Source organism: Fulmarus glacialis, unplaced genomic scaffold (genome assembly GCF_000690835.1).
Source record: "Fulmarus glacialis isolate BGI_N327 unplaced genomic scaffold, ASM69083v1 scaffold15381, whole genome shotgun sequence".
NCBI lineage: Eukaryota > Metazoa > Chordata > Aves > Procellariiformes > Procellariidae > Fulmarus > Fulmarus glacialis.
Window position 1 is genome coordinate 47841 of NW_009191018.1, and position 21934 is coordinate 69774.

General features: G+C 39.0%; 1 protein-coding gene across 1 annotated transcript in view; it reads left to right on the forward strand.

The window, feature by feature from the left end:
- Positions 1–21934, forward strand: part of LARS2 (leucyl-tRNA synthetase 2, mitochondrial) — an 86049-nt gene that overhangs the window by 45259 nt on the left and 18856 nt on the right. The window contains exons 10-15 of the mRNA XM_009586538.1: positions 2509–2624; positions 3606–3889; positions 7156–7254; positions 9573–9710; positions 18408–18508; positions 19714–19896. Of these exons, the coding sequence (XP_009584833.1) occupies positions 2509–2624; positions 3606–3889; positions 7156–7254; positions 9573–9710; positions 18408–18508; positions 19714–19896 (921 nt within the window). The remainder of the gene's footprint in view (positions 1–2508; positions 2625–3605; positions 3890–7155; positions 7255–9572; positions 9711–18407; positions 18509–19713; positions 19897–21934) is intronic.

The window sequence follows — 21934 nt, forward strand, 5'->3', positions numbered from 1 at the left end:
ACCCCCCCCCCGGCCCCGTGCAAGCACCACCCAGCAACAGCCAAAGCATCAATGGGCCACCAACGCTCCTTTCACACCAAACCCCAAGCTACTGGGAAGAAAGTTAACTCTGTCCCAGCCGGAACCAGGACAGCACCTAATTTAGGATTGAGCATCCATAAACGGAGGGGGAAGGGCATTGCTAGAGGATACTCTGAATTGCCTGGAGTGGGCTTCTCTTCTCAAAGTCATCCTATGAAGCAGCTTGTCTTACTCCTTTCCTGCATAGGGAGCTTAGCCCCACAACTTAGGCAGTTAAGTACATATGGTTAGATGATGTGACTGTCCTTCTAAGTAAAATTAGAAATTGTACTAACTTTTAAAAATTGTGTCCGTTTTAATCTGCAAAGTATATCTTCATCAATAGCACCCACCAAGCTTTTTGTTTACTGTTGTGTTTTGCTGTGGTCTCATCTCAGCTGCAATGAGTAGGCAATGTTCTGTGCCAGTCCTCATAGGAAATAGTTCTTTATCTCTTCTTCCCCCTTTCCACTACATCCTTATCCCTTAAGTCCCTTTTGTTGCCCCCCTGTTGTTGATACTTCTTTCCTGCCCTGGAGCTACTCCTTTCTTCTCAACACACCACTGCCAATGTTGGCTGTTCTTGCACAACAACTGGATTGAATAAAAGCAGCTGACACTGCAAAAATGTCTTGGATGACCCTCACAAGGCTGATAGAAATTATTCACTTGAGCTCTATACCTTACTTACAACATGCCCGCATCTTACACTTTAGGAATGAATCTGTTTTTGAGAACCAGAACCTCTGCTCATGTAAGAGAAGCCAAATAATTGAGATACCCAATCGTATTTTTTATTAAAAGCTTCCAGCGTGCTCACTGGCACGTACGTTGGCCTTATGTCTGTTGGAAACAGCCCAGCTCTTCCCGGGAAGTTCTGGATGCCAGCTGTTGAACTTTGCGAATGTGCATTAATAGCATCATCTTTTCAAAAGAAGGAAGACCAAAAAGTGGGGCCCGCTTTTTTTCCATTTGTAGAGCATATTGTGAAGCCACCTGTTGCAGGCCGCAGGGCTCTCTGACAAATTAAGATACATACATTATTCTATAATACGGCCTTGAAATGGCAAGAGCGTACATCTGCTGGAAAGATAAAATAGCGATTCCGTATTTTGCTAGTTAGGGAGTTATTTGTCACAGGGCAGTTTTGCTTGGTTTTATTTAGTTATCTGCTCCCAAACTTCCATATATTGATAGAGCTAATCTATAGCAGGCATTTCATTGCCTGAACAAAGATGACTGTTAAACTGGTTTTCAATGAAGTAGTTTGTATGTTAATAATTCTAATGTGTTCAGCAATACTTTGAGAGTTTTTGTCTGTAGTTTTCACAAACCTAATGTTGGCATTGGCTTATTGAAATAAGTTTCTTTGCCTTTTAAAGATGACAGCAATTGTGCAAGATTGTTCAAAATATTAAATAAATTATCACTGAAAGAAAAAAGATATGCAGAAAGATGTATCTCCCTGAGGAAATAATAAATGTTAGTATCTCAATGTTATTTCAGAATACATGTGATAATAAAGTTAAATTTCTTAACTCACCCTGAAAAGTAGTCCTCCAAAGTAGAACAAAGTGTCTTTCAAAATACATGCAGCAAAATCAGAGGGAAGATGTCATCGTCGGTCAGTGTGAGTAAGAAATATTTAAAGATAATGTGTCATTTTATGGTGCTAGTAAATTGCTATAATAAAAAGAAGTCTATATGGCTTAGAAGAGGAACTTGCATTCAAGATGTATGACTGAGCTAAATAATAAGATGCAAAGGGAAAGATAGCATCAGGTGCCTTAAATACTGTGACTTCTATAACTGACTTGAACAGCAGTAGGAAGTGCTCTCGGTAGTTATATTCTGAATAGAAAATTGATGTTATTTGAATTGTTTTCCTGAGATTATAAACAAATCATGTCTTTCGTAGTAAGTTAAAGGGATAGTAATGTTAGAGATTGTTTTGTTGTGGTAAATTTTAATAAAGTATGAAATTAGATTAAATTTACTATTGAAACAAGAGGACTATTTAGGCTGTTTGTTTAGTATTTGTTTCTCATATTAGCAAATAGAATTTAAATTTGTATTATTTAAATATATTGTATTTACATAATATAATTGTATTGAAAAATTTGTTATTTATTCAAATTTTGTAGCTTTACTTTTAGGCTTTTTCTGAACCATCTAATTTTCAGCCTTTTCTGTGGTGGGACATTGATTAATGCTTGGATTACAGAGAAATTGAGGAAATGTGTTTGTAATTATTGCTGCTTGCATTTTACTGCTTAAAGAACATTAAAAGATTTTTATTGTTCTTAGATTTTTAAACTCCTTTGGGCAAACATAAGTCATTATAAAGAGAGTGTCATAGAAATAAAATGTTTTATCCTCAAATTGATGATTGATATCCATGTTAGTCAATCCCAGAACTCATTTTCTTTTTTTTTTTACTCCCCCCAGGAATACCTAGTACAAGTGCAGAAGATGCTGCAGTAGCTAAGAATCTGGGCATTTCTTTCACTGAAGTCACTGAAACATTGCCAAATGGTTTGGAGAAAGTAATCAATTCTGGGGAGGTAGGTATACAAGTATGGAGTTCTTTCCAACTTAAAATAACAATGCAAACAAAATCTGTTTTCTCAGGAGTGCCAAATAATTTGTATGTTTAAAGGCTCTTTTTTTTTTTTTTTTTAAGAATCAAGCCAGGCTTATGCTTCCAAATTTCTAGGAATAATTAAATGGTGAAATATGTTTGCCCTTCTGTAGCAATAAAATGAGGTTTTTTTCCTTTTGTGCAGGAGAAGAAGCTACAGTATTGGTCTGAGTTTTATAATGGAAACTGAATAATTGATTCTGTGTTAAAAGTTGATTCTTATTTCATCATCTCAATACATTTTTAAGCTAAATATTAATATAATAGTCCTTTTTCCATGTATTCATTGAAACGTGTCATAAGCCTTTCTGGTAATATCTGCCTGAAGTGACATAGAAATCTTATATTTAAATGTAAAATATATATGGTGTTATAGTTCTTGAAAAAATGCATTTGACAGCAGACGAAAAGCTTATATTCTGTTACATAACAGGTAGGGTCTAAGTGGTTAAGATGTATCTGTAAGCAAGAATAGAAAAACCCAAATGAACGCAGGAGAATGAAAGCTGTTTCACCATCCACATTTCCTCAGTCTCTACCTTGTGTTGGTGATATTCTGGGAGTGTCAGCGTACAGCAGTTGATTAAAATATCAGCAGTAAATGCAAATATCTGCCAATAAAGGCTGAAGGGGTCTACAGGGCAGTTTCTCAGCCTTGTTCTATTCAGACCATCAAGAACATTACCCTTTGATTAAGAGGGTTTAAATGAATCAAGTAACTGGTATGTGAATAGTCTCTTGGATAGAAGGATGTTAAGCAGCGGGAAGGGGGAAATTAATATGAGGCTCATAAACTTTGACTCTCAGGAACTGCATTTGTGACTTTTTTGTCTGTTCGTGCATTTTCACTGATAGCAAATATACATTTTTCTTTCTTCCTCTGCTTCTCTTTTTTTTTAATCAGATCACAGGCATGACTCGTCAGGAGGCTTTCAAAGCTATTACCCAGCAGGCCAAAAATAAAGGAATAGGTGGAGACCTAACGAGTGATAAATTAAGAGACTGGTTAATATCTCGACAGCGGTACTGGGGAACACCTATTCCTATCATTCACTGCCAGACATGTGGCACTGTCCCCGTACCTTATGAAGACTTACCTGTGGTGTTGCCCAATGTAACCACCTTCACGGGAAAGGGAGCCTCACCTTTAGAAACTGCTCCAGAATGGGTGAACTGTTCCTGTCCGAGGTAAGCCAATGTTGAATTTACTGCAGACTGGGAGAGATCGCTTTGTACCTGCCTGTTTCTTGTGCTCTTTCCGAAGTTATTGGAAACTGACCACTCTGAGCCAGGATACTACTCCAGAATGATGTTTAGTCTGACCCAGCATAGGGCTTTTTTCCTTATATACTCTGTAAAACTCCTTTTTTGCAACACAGACACCCACTGCTATTTCTTCATAAACAAGCTGAAGCAAAACTCACTGTTTTTAAGTTGGAGGAAAGAAAAAAGGGAAAAAAGAATGATTTTCTCCCTGCTCTCCATTTCTTAACAGTATTTCTCACCTCATTTACTACAAGAATTTTCATTATCTTTCTCCAGCAGAGTTCATATAAAGCTTATAATGATTATTGAATTATTTCCTTTTGTTAAGGAAACTAATATTGTGTTCATTTTCTTAGCAATAGTCCAATAATAAAGTGTGTCCTCAGCTATATAATTCTTTATCATGAAGAATCACATTCACTGTATGTTAGAGATGACAGCATGTAATTCAGGTAGAAGGAGATAGTGAGTATATACATCTTGTCAGTGTTGTAATCTTTATTGCTTGTAGTCCAGCTGCTTAAGAAATAAAACAGCCTAAATTAAGTAGTGAGAGATATGTCATGAAAATCTGTTGTCTAATCTTGAGGTCTCCTTAGATACTCTGTACACTGGAGTTTGCATACAGGTTCTGCAGAAGTACTGGTAGCGCATGAGTTATCCCAGAGAAGTTTTTCATCAGCAGTGCAATGCAATGCTGCTGCTAACTGACTGACCAAATGGGAGGTACGTTATTGGGCTGCCAGGCAGGGGAATCAGACATATAAATGGCATTAGGGCTCTCATTGATAATGCAGCAGTTTCATAACATCTCACTGTATTTTAACATTTGCAGGGTACAATATCGGTGGTTTTCGTTTCTAAGTAGGTAGCTTATGCACAGCAGTTCTGTGGTTCTCTTGGAACATGTATTTTGACCTTTGTTGATAACATGTATTTCATGTAAAACACACATTTATTTCCTTGATTCTGCACAGAAAATTTCTTCTCAGATATGCCTGTTTAAATTACATATAGTTAGTGTATTTTGAAGTGTGACTCTTGCAGGGAAGCCTTACTAAACAAGATCCACAGGTTTAGTAAAATCCCTAGAAATGCCTTGGTCTACAATTCCTAATTTCAACTGAAAAATTTTCTTGATGTAACTGAAAGTCACTGTCTGCACTCCTGGCTCCTCCTGACCTTAATTCAAAAGTGGTTTTATTGTTTACCAGGCAACAAGGTACTTTTGATGTATAGCAAATCCTTGTGGTTTCTGGATAGTTATTGTGGCTGCCCTACTTAGAGTTAATCAAGGGCATTTGTTTAGTCAGAAATAAAGGTGTACAGGATTAGTTTCTTAGCCTAAAATGTAGTAGTTTGCCGAAATTAACTTTTTTTAATTCTCACCTTTACTTGGCTTCTTAATTCTCACCTACTTGACAGCTATCTTCAGTATTGCTCATCCATATGTCTGCTACCGTTTCAAATCCTTTGAGCTATAGTCTTTGTGTGTGCAGTCTTCCTTGGTTTTCCTCGCTCTGAGAAATTACATCATCCCTTCCTTTAGTCCTTCTCTCCAGTAATAGTTTTTTTTCATTAGTTGCATTTAATATCTAGAATTAATAAGGGAAGCAAGATGGGAAGATACAAAAGTCTGTGAGTATTTGAGGGACAATAATGTAAGCAATCATAAATGGGAGGAGATGCCCAAGTTATTCATTGTTATACAAGTCCAGGTAATTGTGTTAGTTGTCTGAAGATCGTCTAATGAGATTACAGTATTGTGCCTGTTGTATAAATTTTGAAAGATGCCCATGTTGTCTGTGTCTTAGTGAGCCATGTCCATTTAGAGTACAGGCAACATCAGAGGCATGAAACAGATATAATTATGGTTCAATGACTGTAAAGTATTCTTGCTTTTGACTGAAAAGCCATTCTGTTTCAATATAATACAGTATTATTTTACATTGGCCAAGTCTCTCCTTATATGTACAATTTAATAAAAAGGTTATTCTATATTAAAAAGCAGTTAGAAATAAAATTCCTTTACTATATTATTTCCATTGAAAGAAAACGTGCTGGTAGAGAAGGACCTGGGGCAGAGACAGAGAGAAGGAAAATGTTAATTGGTGATACTCTCCTAAACTTGCCTCAGCAAGCCAAGCTGAGATATCAGGCAGACAGGCAGATATGTGTTGCAGTTCAGTTATCAAGCCTGATCACAGACTAAATATGCAGTTGGAAAATACTGAATAGCCAGTGCTTATTTATTATGTATATTTTTTACACATATACATACATTTCAATTTACATACATTTATAAATTGCATACATTTGTTACATATAGCCAGTGGTATTTCTGTGCAAGTTTGTCACAGGTTGCAAAGTTTTATTTATATTAGAATAATCCTATTGTTTTAACAGTAAGAGTTTTAAAGAGAGATCATTTACAACAAGTGGAAGTTTATTAAATGTGATTATTGGCTCCTACAGACGAATAATTTCTATTCAGGGAGAAACTAGCAGAAAGTAACCTGAGCTTCTAAAATTTATTTTAAAATTGTTTCTCAGGGCTGCCAATATATAACTCCTAGCAAAAATTGATTTGCAGTAATCACAAATTAAAATTGTGCTACAAGGTCTAGAAGAGATTTGCTACATCTCAGTGAAAGCTGAAATTAAACTAAGTTCATGTTTTCTAGAGATGATAAATGGAATCTGCAAGGACCTTTTTGTACAGACAGTCAGAGAGGCAACCAGCTGCTCGTCTGCTGAATGTTTATAAAATTATTTGTCTGCTGGTACCCAGTGAGTGTGATATATATTGAGTTCCCATTAACTTTAAGGCAAAGTACATTTGTCTGTGCTTTAAGACTTGCTTCGTTTCTTTTAAAATGGCAATTCTAAAAAACTCCAGGAACATATGATGGAGAGGGCTGTCCGGTGCGGTGCCGTCTTCCACTATTGCTGGATGTTATAGCTCTTCAGGCTTCTATTTGGTTTGCATTTTGTTTGGTTTGGGAGGGAGTGGGAAGGAGAGTGGATTCTGTTACTTGTGTTGGGCGCCTTCTGACGCCCTTCAGAATGTTCAGACCTGTTCAGTTTTCCATCTAAATGTCTTCACGGCCACTCTGTACATACACGGTTGTTTTTTTCCAGGCTTGTCACTTATCTAAAAATAGCTTTTCTCCTTCTCTCTTGCTCAGGTGTAAGGCAGCAGCACGGCGGGAGATCGATACCATGGATACGTTTGTTGACTCCGCTTGGTACTACCTGAGGTACACCGACCCTCACAACGGGGACAGGTGAGGGCTGCAGGCCCAGGGCCATCGGGTGGGCCAGCCCGCCTCGCGGAACGGAAGGGAAGGAAGAGGCCAGGCGCTCTGGTGCTTCTAGCTTCTAACTTCTAAGGCAGCGTAAACCCCTGGGCTGCCCTGATTTTGTGCCCCTGCTCTGGCCTGAGCGCAGCACGGGCTAGACTAGGAATCGCTCTAAAAATGTGGCGTTTGGTTGCTCCCATGCCGGGAGATCTACAAGAGCAGAAGGGTGTGTAGACACAACTGTGTAAGCACAGGAGCTACGAGGCAAGGGGCAGAAGTTTGCATGAAAGGGCATTATGGGGCAGGGCACAGAGGAAACATTCAGCCGAGGAGCTGAAGATAGTCCTCGGTGGAGGATGCCATCAAGAATGGCAGCCTGCCATGACTCTCTCTGAGACTGTGGTAAGTTGCGTGGAGTGTACCCTCCCTGGCAATACGCTGAGTATTTCAGTGTGTGGATAGACAGTGCTTTTCCACCGGTAAAAAGAGGAATAATCCGGTGTAACATCCAGCTGCCAAGAGCGGCACCCTTATTTCTCTTCTTTTGCGTTCTGGTAACTCTTGCTACTTCCTCATGCGCAGGCCTAAAGTGAAGTGGCATTGCAGCAAGCTCCTGCTGTCTCGGCACTTCAACTATATGCATAATTAATGAAAGGAGATTTTTCATGTGCTGCGTATTAGTGGCTGCAGCATGGAGAGTGTGGGAAGATAGATGTAGTTATTTAGCTGTTTTTCTGCTTCATAGTCTGCCTGTAGTAGTGTTGCTGATAGCAGTGATTTTTCCAAAGAGGAATTAGTGGAACAGCTCTACTGTGTAGTCTGAGGAAGACAGAAAGAGTTGCATTTTTCAGGTATTGATACGACATGTAGGGCTGTTTGGGGATTTAGTTAGTTATTTGTTGTCCAGAGCAGTGTTTGGGTACATACTACATACCAAGTGATTTAGTATAGCTGGGCCAATTACGTTTTTTTTTTTTTAATATTGACAGCACCAGTTTAGTTAAACTAAATAAATATCTTCTGTGAACACTTTTATTTCACGTTAATTTTAATTATTTTCTAGTGATACTGTGAATTTATTATTAATATTATTAAGTTATGCAGACTGCTTCCTCTCCAGTGACAGTTTAAAATATTTTTTTGTGCATAGAGAAGAGGAACTTTTCCAGAAGTTGAAGATGAAATAGTCAGATGTTACACCCAGCTGTCAAAATAACAGCTTAGTGTAGCTAAATCTGTTTTATATTGAAATAACATTTTTATGGACTTCTGCACTAGATGGCTACCTCCATTTAATTTATTTATTTATTTGGTTTGTTTTTTAGCTAAGCTGGGTATACATAAACCCTTTATTTCCATAAGTCGTATTTCACAGGTCTAGAATTTGGGAGAATTACTCTGTTGATTTTGGAACCCTGTGAACAAGTTAATTTTGATTCATGTTCCACTAAAGACATGAATCCCAGATCCTTGATTTGCTTCTGAGCTCATCTGTGAGGAAAAAAAATGTTGCTATTTCAAAAACTACACATGGAATAATCAAACAAGCTGACAAAACAAGTAAATTTGTTAGAACGGGGCAATAAAGCATACATTAAAGAAGAACATACATACAAATGGTATTTTGAAGGCAGGAGCCCATTACAGGAGACATAACAGTATTTAATGAAGCAGGAAGCAATGCTAGGAAACCATGCAGGTGACCTCCAACGACATAGTAAATATGCTGTAAATGACAAATTTGCTGTAAATTCACAGAGCATCCTTCAGCTGGAGTACGATGACCCATCTGACTCTTCAAAATATTTTGCAACCTTATAGTAAACTGCTTCATTGCCCCCTAATGGCAACAATGCAAACCTCCGATTAAAAAAAAAAATCAACTGTTTTTGAGTGGGCGTGTCTTTTGTCTTTCACTGTAATATATTTGTATGTAAAACTTGATAAATACTAAAAAATTTAAAGGCTAGCCACAGGCTATTTATGAAAAAATCATTCAAGAGCAAGCAAACATTTTCATCACTTTCTCAGGCAACATATGTGAAATCTTAGTTGCTTCCCTGAAATATATGAAAATAATGTTTTTGTAGATCTGCTTTTCAGAGGGAATTAAGATTTTGTCTATAATTTAATAAGCATATCACTTCTTAAAAATTAAAGAGATCTGATAGCAAAATAAAAGTTTTATTACACACGTATAGCTCTCAGTAAACAGTAGTGTCTAGTCAAGTATAATGAGCTACTTTAGCAGAGCTGATCTTTCTTTTCCATATTGTATTTTTTCTATACTTGTGGTTTTTCAGGCCCTTTAATAATGACTTAGCAGACTACTGGATGCCTGTGGATTTGTACATCGGAGGAAAGGAGCATGCAGTTATGCACTTATTCTATGCGAGGTTTTTCAGCCATTTTTGTCATGACCTAAAGATGACAAAACACAAGTAAGCCTTATATATTTCTATAAAAATCTTTCATGTTTCATTTGACTAGCAAGAGTGTTAGTGGACATTGTTATGATGATAGAACATTACATTGAATAAGCCTGAATTTCCTGCTTGTCAGTTTTGGCTAACTACTTGGTTTCTCACAGTCAGTTGCATTTTCTGTATGCATACATACATAGCATTTTTATTACAGGAATATTAACTGGCTCAGAGCAAGTGATAAAATGTTGGTGTACATTTTCAGCCTGCAAAAGCTTGCATAAATGAGTAACTTCCAGCATTCTGAGTAGTGCTATTATTTCATGTTAGGTAACTTCATGCACAATAATACCATTAATTTCAGTGGAACCACGCATATGTAGAAAAATAAGCACTCCTATAATTCACTGCAGCATTGGAGCTGAACAGTGCAAAATAGTTCTTGATAAGCAAAAGCAGTATATGTATCTGCTGTCAATTTATTTTTTATTTAATGACTTTTATATAATTACTTTTAACTACTCTTGTTGCTGATGCTGCTATAGCGTAATTCATTATCCTCTGTTTTGGTTAGAGGTAAAGTTTGAAGCAGGAAGGTGAGTCATCTGATGTTCTATTCTTTGTCCTCTCAGATTCCCAGCTTGATGTCCCCATTTCCACTGAAATTCTGCCCTTTTTTTACCCTAAAATGCCATCACAGGAATGTCTCAACAAGGAGGATACTATTGTCAGAATAGTGAATTACTGCCCCATGCTCTGTCCAGTTCTCCCATCAGCAGAGACATTTGAATAGATTGAGTCAAAATGAGGGATTCCATGAGAGCAACTGCTCAGTAATTTCTCAGCTGGCAACTCGTATGCATTCTTTGCTGGTATCCACTCTAAAAACTTGAGGAACCTACATATACATGGCACTGAACTCTCTTGAATGCAGCAGTTTTGCTACAAAACTAAAACTCAAGTAGCTGTGCGCCAGAAAAAGATGGACTAGTTAGTGGAGCCAGCAGAATATTTCCCTGAGTTGCTTCATAATCATTTGATGAAAACAGGCAATGCATTTTCATCACTCATTCTTGCCTGCAAAATAGTTTGCAGTGAAAGCTGTATTTCAGATTTTGGATGTGGGTGATTTGTGTACCTGTGTTTCACCCTGTTGTCTCCAGCTTGCACAGCTGCAGCAGGAAGGCTGTTCCTTTTCTGAGGGAGTGGGCCTCTCGAAGCAGACCCTTTCTGTCATAGGCACTATTCCTTTAAGCAGAGAATTTCAGAGCTTTTCCTTGCAAGCAATTTCAGGCTTAACAGTTCTACAAAAGACTTTACTATCCTAATCTATCAGCCATCTAGTGGAGCTGTAACACACAGCAGCAAAATGTTCTTTTGCTAGGCAAATTCTTCCACCTCCCAAAACAACATTAACTATGGCAGCTGAAGTATTGTCACTGTAAACTGAGACCACAAGGAAGGGGAGGTTTGCTTGCAAAGTAAGCAGTCCACTCTGGTGTGCAAGAAAAGGAGGTATGGAAAGAGGCCAGCTTGGCTGAAAAGGGACCTCCTGAGTGAGCTCAAGCACTAAAAGAAGTGCCTGGAAAGGGGAAGCGAGGATGGGCTACCCCTGGAAGAATGTGGAAGCATTATCTGGGTAGGCAGCATGGAATTAGAAAAGGCCATAGCTCATCTAGGATTGAAACCAGTGAAGAATGTGAAGGTAGTAAGAAGGGCTTCTGCAGATACATTGACAGGAACATTAAGGAAAGTGTTCGCCTGATGCAAAATTGGACAAAGAGCCTAGTAGCAAATGACAATCTTTGCCTTGGCCTTTGCTGTCAAGGTTTGTGCTTAGTAGGAGAGTTTGAGGGAGAGATACTACCCACTGTAGAGTAGGATTGAGTTAGGGATCACTTAAGTAAACCAGAGATGTACAAGTCCACGGGACCAAATGGGGTGTATCCAAGGGTGCTGAAGGAGCTGGTCTTTACCATTGTGAGGCTGCTGTCAATTGTTGTTGAAAGGTCATGGTGATCAGGGAATGTCCCTGTTGACTGGAGAAAGGCAGATGCAAAACTCATCTTCAAGAACAGGCAAGAAGGATGATCCAAAGTACTTACAGGCCAGTCAGCTTCACATTGGTCCCCAAGAATATTTTTAAAGCAAGTCATCCTGGTAGTAATTTTCAGGCACACGGAAGACAAGGTGACTGGGAGTAGCCACTATGGATTTACTGAGAGAAATTATGCCCAACTTAATCTGCCTTCTTTCTGTGGTGAGATGATTCCCTCTGTGGATGAGGAGAGAGCTGTGCATATCTTTTACCATGATTTAGCAAGGCTTTTAAAAATTTCTCCCATGGCATCCTTGTAGTCTGACTAGGGAGATGCAGACTGAATGGGTGGACTACAGCATGGATGGAAAAACTGTCTGGACCATCAGGTTCAAAGAGTCAATGTTCAAAGTCTGAGTGGCAAGTGGTATTCCTCAGGAATCACTGCTGAGGCCAATTGTATTTAACATCTTCATCAACAACCTGGGCAGTGCAACAGAGTGCACCCTCAGCAAGTTCATTGCACACAGGGAGAAGCTATTGATATTCTGGATGACAGGGCTGCAATGCAAAGGACTTTGACAAGTTGGAGGAGCAAGTCTGAAGTGCTGACAGGAATCTCATGAAGTTCAACAAAGGCAAATGCAGAGTTCTGTACATGGAGCAGATTACACACGGAAACAGACAGGGCCGGGCCAACTGTGTGAGGAGGAGCACAACAGAGAAGGGCTGTAGGGGTCTTGGTGAACACCAAGTTAGATGTGAGTCAGCAGTAGGCCTGAGAGTATATTGTGCTGCATTAGCTTTGATTATCTCTGCTCATCCCTCAGGAAGTCACATCTGGAATACTGTGTCCAGTTTTGAGGCCCCCCACTGTGTAGGACTTTATCAAACTGGGGAGGGTCCAGTGGAGGGGCACTAAGATGGTCAAGGGCTGAAGGATGTGTCATACAAGGAGAGGCTAAGAGAGTTGAGCGTGTTCACCCTGGAGAAGAGAAGGCTAAGAAGGGAGTCTAACTGCAGTCTGCTACAGGAGGATTGTAGAGAAGACAGAACCAGATTCTTCTCGGAGATGTACAGAGAAAGGAAGAGACTAACAGTCACAGACTGCAGCAAAGTCCAGCTGGATAGAAGGAAAATAATTTTGACAGTGAAGGTGGTCAGACTGGAACTGTTTGACCAGAGAGGTTGTGGGATTTCCATCATTGGGTATTTTCAAAACTCAGCTGGATGAGGCCCTGAGCAACCTGAAGTTAGGTCTGCTGTGAGAAAGTGGTTGGATCGAATGACCTCCAAAGGTCCCTTCCAACCTACACTATTTTAAGAGTCCATGATTCTGTAGCTGTATGAATTTGGAAAATATTTCGTTCATGCTCCGCTGTGACAGAGCAGTAGCACCAAAGCACTATGTCTAGAGTGGTCTAAATATGGTAAATTGCAGAAAAAACCTCTTAACTTCAATGAAAAAAATGCTCAAGAAGCACTGACTATGCCTAGTGACAACAGCAGAAAAAATCAAAATTGCTTTCTGTAGAAGTAGTTTGCAAGACTGGAGAATTCCTTTGAGGCCATGTACAATCTCAAGAACTGTTGCACATGTGAAGATATGTTACAGCATTGCCCCTAGGTTCCGTTGTATGTACTGCTCATACATGTGTTCAGAATGCAAGATGACCGTAACAAATTCATCATGTGCAAAATTGTTTGCTTGCTTTAGCGCTACACACTTAAAGCATTAGGTGCTTTTAAGCCATGAAGTCAAATTAGGATTTCTCAACTCCTTTATAAATATTACCACTTGTCTTAAATATGTCTTAGCATTGGTCAGAAGCCACTTTTGCTCAGTCTTCTATTAGAACTGCTCAAGGGCTGGTCTGAGAGATCTGAAAAGGGTGATTAGAAATAACGAGCTTATTGTTAGGAAGCTTGAAGTCATGGTGTTGAAGCCCACTGCTCCGAGGGAAAACATTAAAATGTTAAAAAATACTGCCCTCTTGTGCATTTTCAGTCTTTCTCTAGTAGCTCAGATCTTCTTCACCGATTAAATTAGTAAAATTCTGCTACATCTCAGTTAATGAGATCTGCCACCATTTAAAGTGTTATCTAGTATCCTGACAAATTTTTATGGTTCTCCTATTAATCTGTAGTAATTTTTCATTTTGATAGGTTTTCTTCGTGGAAATGTAAATTGTTGGCTCCTATCCGCTGACTTTCAAATCCATTGAAATATTTCCTGATAGTCTTTAATTTTGTACTAATGGCTGTTTATATAATAATAACATTGAAAACAAAAGTTTAAAATTTCATATTTTAGATTTTCAGAGCAATCTCTTCACGTATGATGTACATTATAGGCCATTCATTTATAGATGTCACACATGCTTTCATAGAAGATGCAATGTTTATAGACATCTAAAATTGTAAAGGTGTCAATGTAGTTTAAATATCCTCTAAAGGTGGGGCATGATCTTTTATTATGTTTTTTAAATGCATTGAACTGGAGATGGTGGGAAGTGCTGCTCATTTCCTCAGTAATGACAAGGCAGAATAAATAGCACCCTCTGGGTATTGATACATATGTCAACAGATGAAGCCCAAATTGATGTCATTTGGTTTTAGCAATCTGGTCTGTAAAGTGCATCAGTTCTGGAATTAATTCACAAGCCAGTCAGCCCTCCCAGCTGTGACCACCCCTGGGAGAGGGGCCAAGTAGGCAGCTGGGGCCAGCAACCTCCTCATCTGTTCCAGCTTAAGCCACCATGGCGAGTGTATGCTGACACACTTGGTTACACCTGCTCAATTGTGTTATTGCAAGTACAAGTTACACAGAATCTGGCTCTTCCCTAGACTTTAGTAATCAGTTCTGTCTGATGAATAATTGTAAATGGAATCTAGCACATTCTCCCTGAAGGATTATAAAGCAATAAAAAAGTTTATTGTTGCCATTAAGTCAGCAGATTTGACTGTGATAGAGAACAAATCTGTTGAGTAAGAAGGCACTATTTTTACATATGTGCATTACAGAATAAAAGAAGATATGTGTGTGACAGAAATGGCTTATTCTGTAGAGGAAGGATGTTAGAGCTTCTTTACGTTCATTAGGGACTTTATCACTAGTGTTGATTTTAAGTAAAAGCACTCAGCTATTGACTGTGTAAAATCTGAATGTTCAATATTGTTTGATCTTTTTTCCCACATCCCCCAATCACTTCTGGCCTTCTACAGGCTTGCCAGATTGTCACAGAGAGATCTAACTGCACGTTTCACAAGCACCTGAATTCAGCTGACAGTGACTGACCAAGGTCTTGCCTTGACTCTAGGGCACAGCGTCGGGCTCTCTCAGCCTTTTTAGAAGTGTGGGATGCAAATACGTGCAGTGAGCTCCCTTGCTAGAGCTATCCCTTCTTCTGAGTCCACTGTTTATCACTGTTGAAGGCTCCACAGAGTCCTTCCAGCCAGGTCATTTGGAATTGGATTGCAAGTCCCGCTAGTCACCTTGCATGGAGCAGAGCGAGGAGCCTGAGGACATGGCCCTCCATCCATTGCATGCTCCTAGATAGAGAGATTGGTCTATCATAGAAGTGGACCTGTATATGAACATTACTGACAGGAAAAAGATGGATTACATGCTTCATGGCTAGCACAACTGATCCTTCTTGGAGGTGTCAGGCAGACTTCACAGGTGGGGTCCCATCTGACATACAACATGATTAAAAGCTGCAGACAACTAAGGCTACAGTGCCCATACTCAGCGTGGGCGCAAACAGACTTACGGGCAGGTGAAGGCGTATCCCGTTCCAGCATCCTTACAACTTCAAATGTGATCGAGCATTCAAAGAAACTCAAGCTACCTCTTTGCTTACTGGGCCAGAAGCGTTCGTCTGTCTGAACACAGCTGAGTTTCCAGTTGTTCCCAGTGGTATGGCTCAGGAAGTATTTGAGACCAGGCCATGAGTGGGTGCTGCAGTATTTACATCAGAATTGCATCACGCCTGATGTGCTGCGGCATCTTGGCAGTCCCCTTCCGCAGCCAAGAAATACATCGCCTTCTTCGAAGGGGAAGGTTTTAGGTGTGCGGTTTTATTAATGTAAATTAAAGTGTAACTCTGCATGTGACCATGAGATGGAGCCACCACAACACTGGCAAAATCACTATGCACTTCAGGAGAAATTCAGTACAGGGCTCAATTTGTTTCTGAGCCCTGTGTTTATTAGAGGGGCTCTGACTTTCTCATTTTGGGCATGTCTCCATTCTCCTGCCGTCTCCCACTAGGAACACGTGGGGTTTTTTTCCCCATACTTGGTAATGTATTTTTTGTATTGCATTTTTGTAGCCTCTGTCAGCATAAACAAAAATAGGAAATGCTCATTCCTACATTCAGCTTTTAATAACTTGGCGTATGATCTGAACTAACTGTTTGTCATTAAAAATAAGCGTTCCTTGAAAAATCACTTCCAGTGGAGAGCCCTGTCTGATTTGGATGTTTTGGCTACCTCATTAGCTTTATTTTAAATAGCAGCAAGTGTAGCTATTTTAATAACTGTTTGAGATCTTAACCAGACTGAAGTCTGAATGATAGGGGGGAAAAGTCTTTTTATTTTTCCTTGGTGTGAGAAGAAACTTACCCTGGACAGTTACCTCCTGAAGCATTTTTACACCGTTTGTTGATGATAGGATTACAAGGTTTTTGTTCCCGATTTTTATCTTCTAATTCACTTGGATAATTTGAGATAATTATTTGAGATTTTTAGATAATTATTACCTCCTATTTTTAAAATACTTTTTCCTGTTTGTACTGTCTAAATTTGACTTCAGTTGTCAGCTTCTTAAGTTCCTTTAATTAATTTCTAAACATTCAGGCAACCTATGAAATATTGTTTAGAAAAATATTTGTAGAGATGCTTGAATTGCTACTCTTACTTAACATTGTTGATAAAACCAGGTTCATGGTAGAGACTAGTGCTGCTTGGTGACTGAATGACACACTATGTGCCAGTACTTGCACAATATTTAGAAGTATACAAAATATGCAAGGAAGGAAACTTGTGTTCAAATATGAAGATAAATACGTTGAAGATAAAGTATGAAGCCTGTCACTTTCTCTCTCCCAGTTTAAAGCTTTTCTTTCAAATACCTCCTTACTTCAGAGTCATCAACAGGGTTTAAAGAGTAGTACTTGGAAGATATCTGCTTTAATACAGTTAAAACATGCATAATTGTTATGTAATTTAATAATACTTTAACTACATTATTAAATAAATTACAGTGGTTTAAATCATGAGATAAATTGTCATACAATTTATATTGCCTAATAATGTAAAATACTAAAATGACTTCATAAAAGTGAGTCGTGTTTTGGATTATGAATTTTTTGTACATGTGAAGTAAAATGTGGAAGCCTATTTTTACTTTTTCTTCTTTAGATGGATGGATTTATTCTAGCTTTTTGAAAAATATGTAAATATAAGTGATGCATCCTTCTTACATAAGTTGTTTTGGTAAATATGGGGGGCTTTGTTAGGTGAAAGTGGGGAGGATTCGGATTGCTTAATGTTGAGCACACATGTGAGCATTAGGAGCTGCAAGTCAGTAGTAACCAGCGCTGACTAGCATGTCCTCCAAAATGATGGTCACCGATGTCTTTGTGTCAGAGGATCCCATGAGAAGACTCCCCAGACTGTATATGCCTTCTGGGTCTGGCTCCATACCTCCTCCCTGGCCCTAATGTTCTTGGGGTTGCTGTTAGAACTGCCTTACTTTCCTGACCTATCGAGTGGGGACCAAAACCTCTAGAGATTAATTTTTTTGTCTTTTTTTCAGTGAAAACAATGATAGACAACTGACCTGATTAATTAGAAATGCAAGATCATTAAAGGAGGTGGCAGCAATAATGTATCCATCAACCAGAGCAGTGTTTACTTAGAGTTTATTTCTTGCCGAGTGCACCACTGCCCTTAGCTTTGGTCCTTTTAAGGCTCTTTTTAGGTCTATCGTACAAACATTTGATGAGACCTTACTCTCCCTGATACAAATTTTGACAGAAAAGTAAAGTTTTAATGTTCAAGATGCTAAAAAATTGATCCACTGACATGTGAACTTTCCAGCATTGCCATTTTTCTAGTGTACTTTTTTCTTACAGCTAGGTCTTCATGGCTAGTTCTGCAAAGGGACAAGGCATGCAAGTGCTTATGTTAGAGAAACTATCTTCTCCGTTTATAGAAAGAAATGTGCAGCGAGATTTTGATTTGTTTAAAATGCTGTGCTCCTCAGAGAGAAACTAGAACAAAATACTTGTAAGACAGTGAGGCCAGGTACTTGGACGCTTTTACAAATGGGGATTTAGCTTGAAGTTAGTGAAATTGCACAGTTGGCCAAGAAACTTTTGTGTATTATCCAGATGCTAATTTGAAAAGTGACGTTAGAATAACTCAGTACTAAATCAGGATGAAAGAATGTGTGCAGAATACAAATAAATACTTACACTTGCCAGCCAGCCACCGTGAATAAATGCACAAAGTACTCTTTCTAAGGTGACACCCGTTTATGTATAGTCAACTTGAAATTCTTGTTTCATTAAATAATTGTGCCTGATTGGCTCAACACCTGAGGCTTATCATAAAGTATGCTTTTGACAGCTCCTTTCAACAGACAAATTTCTTTCTCCTTCCATCCTTAGGGAGCCTTTCCATAAGCTCTTAGTTCAAGGTCTTATCAAGAATCAAACATTCAGACGAACAACAGGCCAGTGTTTGAAGAGAGAGGAGGTTGATCTCACTGGTAAGAGAGACTGCATGGGAAAACCAGCACAGATGCATCCAGAAAGTCAGGGACTGCTTTGGTGTACAAGTCTCAGTGCTGGGAAAATTTGGAAGAGAAAATGAATCCTTGTAATATTTCAACTGAAGAGCAGCTTCTGTGAGTTTTGGATTCATATCCACTCTGAGTGCACAGAGACCCTACTAATCCAGCAGCTTTTATTTGCATCCAAGCACAGAAACAGTGCTATGGTGTTATTTTAGCTCCAGTGTCATCCAAAGGACCAGAAGTCAGTTTTGTTAAGACAGTGCTCAGCAGCTTGCTGAACGGAGCTAGTAGTCCCAGCAAACAGACAACCTACAAAAAACCATGGCAAAGCTAACGCAGGTGTTGGTGTATTCGGTAGATATTAGGCATTTGTAACACAGGTATAGGAAAAACCGTTGTTTCTCAAGTTCTTTCCAGTGCCTTCACTGCGTAAGCTGGAGCAGCAGCCCTTGTCTGGGGAGCAGTGGCAACAAGAGTGGCTTGGTCATAGTTGCCTCCCTTAAGCACTCCTCTCACGCAACCTTGTTTTCATTGTTGTTCTCCTGCACACAAACCCCATAAGCCAGTTAAAAAACAGAGCAAAAAACCCCTTACATTTACCACTGTCTGCTATCCTGTTTTCTTCCAGAAAACCTAGGGCTTTTCCGTAGCAGGTGTTTTTGCTCAGTTGCACCTTTATCAGTGTAGATGCCCCTTTCCATCTCTAAGTTCATGCAACAGAAGGCAGGTTCTTGTCAGGATAACTTACTGCAATTGAAACCTATGAATTGAAATCTGGTGGTTCTAAAAGCTACGTGCAGGTCAAAATTGTGCCAAATCAGTAGACCTATCTAGGAAGTTGTAAATGTCATGGTTATAACAATGCTTGAGTTTCAGGGGCTATCAAGGTAGCACAGAGGATGAGTGCGAGATACAGCTTCCAAACAGTAGAAAGAGACTTTGTCATGATGCAATGGAAGCATTGGGATATTAATTGTGTTAAAATATGAAAGTAGGAAAAATTTGGGAGGGAAAAGGGTTATTACATTTGCAATGGGTTTTCCTCTTTAAACTGTTTGGAAACAAAAAAAAAACCCACTAGAAATAGTTGCTTCTTCTTATACTTAGGGAACAAAATGAATTGCTGTTACAAATGAGCAAAATTTGTTCTAATATTTTGTGTATGTCTTAATATTTAGGAACTGAACCAGTTTACCTAAAAACTGGTGAGAAGCTCCAAGTTGCTTGGGAAAAAATGAGCAAATCTAAGCACAATGGAATAGACCCTGAAGAATTAGTGAAAGAGTATGGCATTGACACCCTACGTCTTTACATTCTGTTTGCTGCTCCTCCAGAACAAGATATTTTGTGGGATGCTAAAAGTAAGTCAGATTGTTTCTGTTGTTTGGGTTGGTTTTTTTTTTTTCCCTAGTGTGTTATATTTGAAACACAAAATTAATATGGTTCTTGATGCCCAAGTTTTGGAACAATTGAATCAAAAAAGTGTAATGAGTAGATTTTACTGTTTGTTTCTTTTAAAAGAGAGGGGGTCACAAAGCTGTCACTGAGAGGCAGCTTGCAAGATTATTGCAAGCAGCTTACCTCTTTCAAGCTAAAAGCATGTATGAAAAGTATTTCTCAAGTGGTGTTTTCTTCTGAAATAGAATGCAAACCTGGACCTCATTCTCTTATTTTTTTATTAGCTGTGATTGATTGACTGAAAATGATTATTTTAAGATTATTTTCTTCATTATAAGATAGTTTTTTTAATCATATCAGATTACAGATAAAACTTTGCAATTTTTTATTATTTCCATTTATTTACACATTTATGCAATGGCTTTTGTAAGCTGGACCATGAAATACTTTTCAGAAGAATCTCATTAGAAGATAATCAGAGTTCCTAGTAACTACTATTTGTACACCCATGACATTTTTATGAGGTTAGTTCTTGAATAAGATAAGATTTACCCTCCTACACACTTATTTACTGCCATCATGCAATTTGTCATACTGACAGATATTAATTTCTTTTACCTACTGTGGTTCATACATTTTAATGTAGTCTTATGCATACATTTACATCTAGCCCTCTTGTTGCATAAGGCTTTAACAAAACACTCTATGCCTGGTTTAAAAAGGTGTATTCCTTCATTCTTTCTTATGTTAGCTTCGTGCTACTTAGTTCAGCCTGCACTAAGCATTATTTCACTTGGTGTCAGTCACCCTTTACATTCATATGTGTTTATTTACATATTATTGCACTATTGTATGTGCTGGAGGAGTGTGCTATATGACTTTTGTCAATTGGCTTTCTGTCATCATCTAATTATAACAGTACAGAGCTAGGCATATGAAGAGGTAATGTCTCTTAAAAAAAACAACAGCTTGGAATCAAGCTGTAATTCCTGCGTCCCTAACGGTGCACAGGTACGTAATTCCCTCTGAAGCAGCTAATTCAGTGATACACAATCTTTTTGCTGTATTTTTCCATCTTGAAAATGGAATAACTAAATTAGTATGAGAATTGTGGGTACAAAATCTTAGTTGCAAAGTATACTAGGGCTTGGTGGTTAAATATTCTTTAAGAAAGCTAAGCACATGCAGGTATAATGCTAGCAAAAATGCACTTAGTCATTCAAACCAACCTGTTTACGACTTGACAAATATAAAGAAAGATTTCGGAGTTATGTCGTGTTAAAAGAGTATTGGAAAATGTGAACGAAAGGAGATGTGAGCAGCTTAAAAATATTTCCAGGGGGAAAAAATGGAAAGTAGGTGAAAAGCATCTCTTAAATCTTTAAGGTTTGGTCTGAATTTCTTAATGATAACAAAATAGTGGATGTTTAAGTTGAAGAAATGAAGCAGGTGCCCACCAAGCCGCTCTATCACTCCCCTCTCCTCAACTGGACCGGGGGAGAAAAATACGACAAAAGGCTTGTGGGTTGAGATAAGGACAGGGAGATCATTCGGCAATTACCATCTTGGGCAAAACAGACTCTACTTGGGGAAATTAATTTTATTTATTACCAATCAAAATCAGAGTAGTGTAATGAGAAATAAAACCAAATCTTAAAACATCTTCCCTTACCACTCCCTTCTTCCTGGGGTCAGCTTTACTCCCAGTTTTCTCAACCTCGTCCCCCCTGAGCGGCACAGGGGGACAGGGAGTGGGGGTTGTAGTCAGCTCATCACACGTTGTCTCTGCCGCTCCTTCCTCCTCAGGGGGAGGACTCCTCACACTCTTCCCCTGATCCAGTGTGGAGTCCCTCCCATGGGAGACAGTCCTCCACGAACTTCTCCCATGTGAGTCCTTCCCACGGGCTACAGTTCATCACGAACTGCTCCAGGGTGGGTCCCCCATGGGGTCACAAGTCCTGCCAGCAAACCTGCTCCAGTGTCGGACTCACCCGCCAGAGG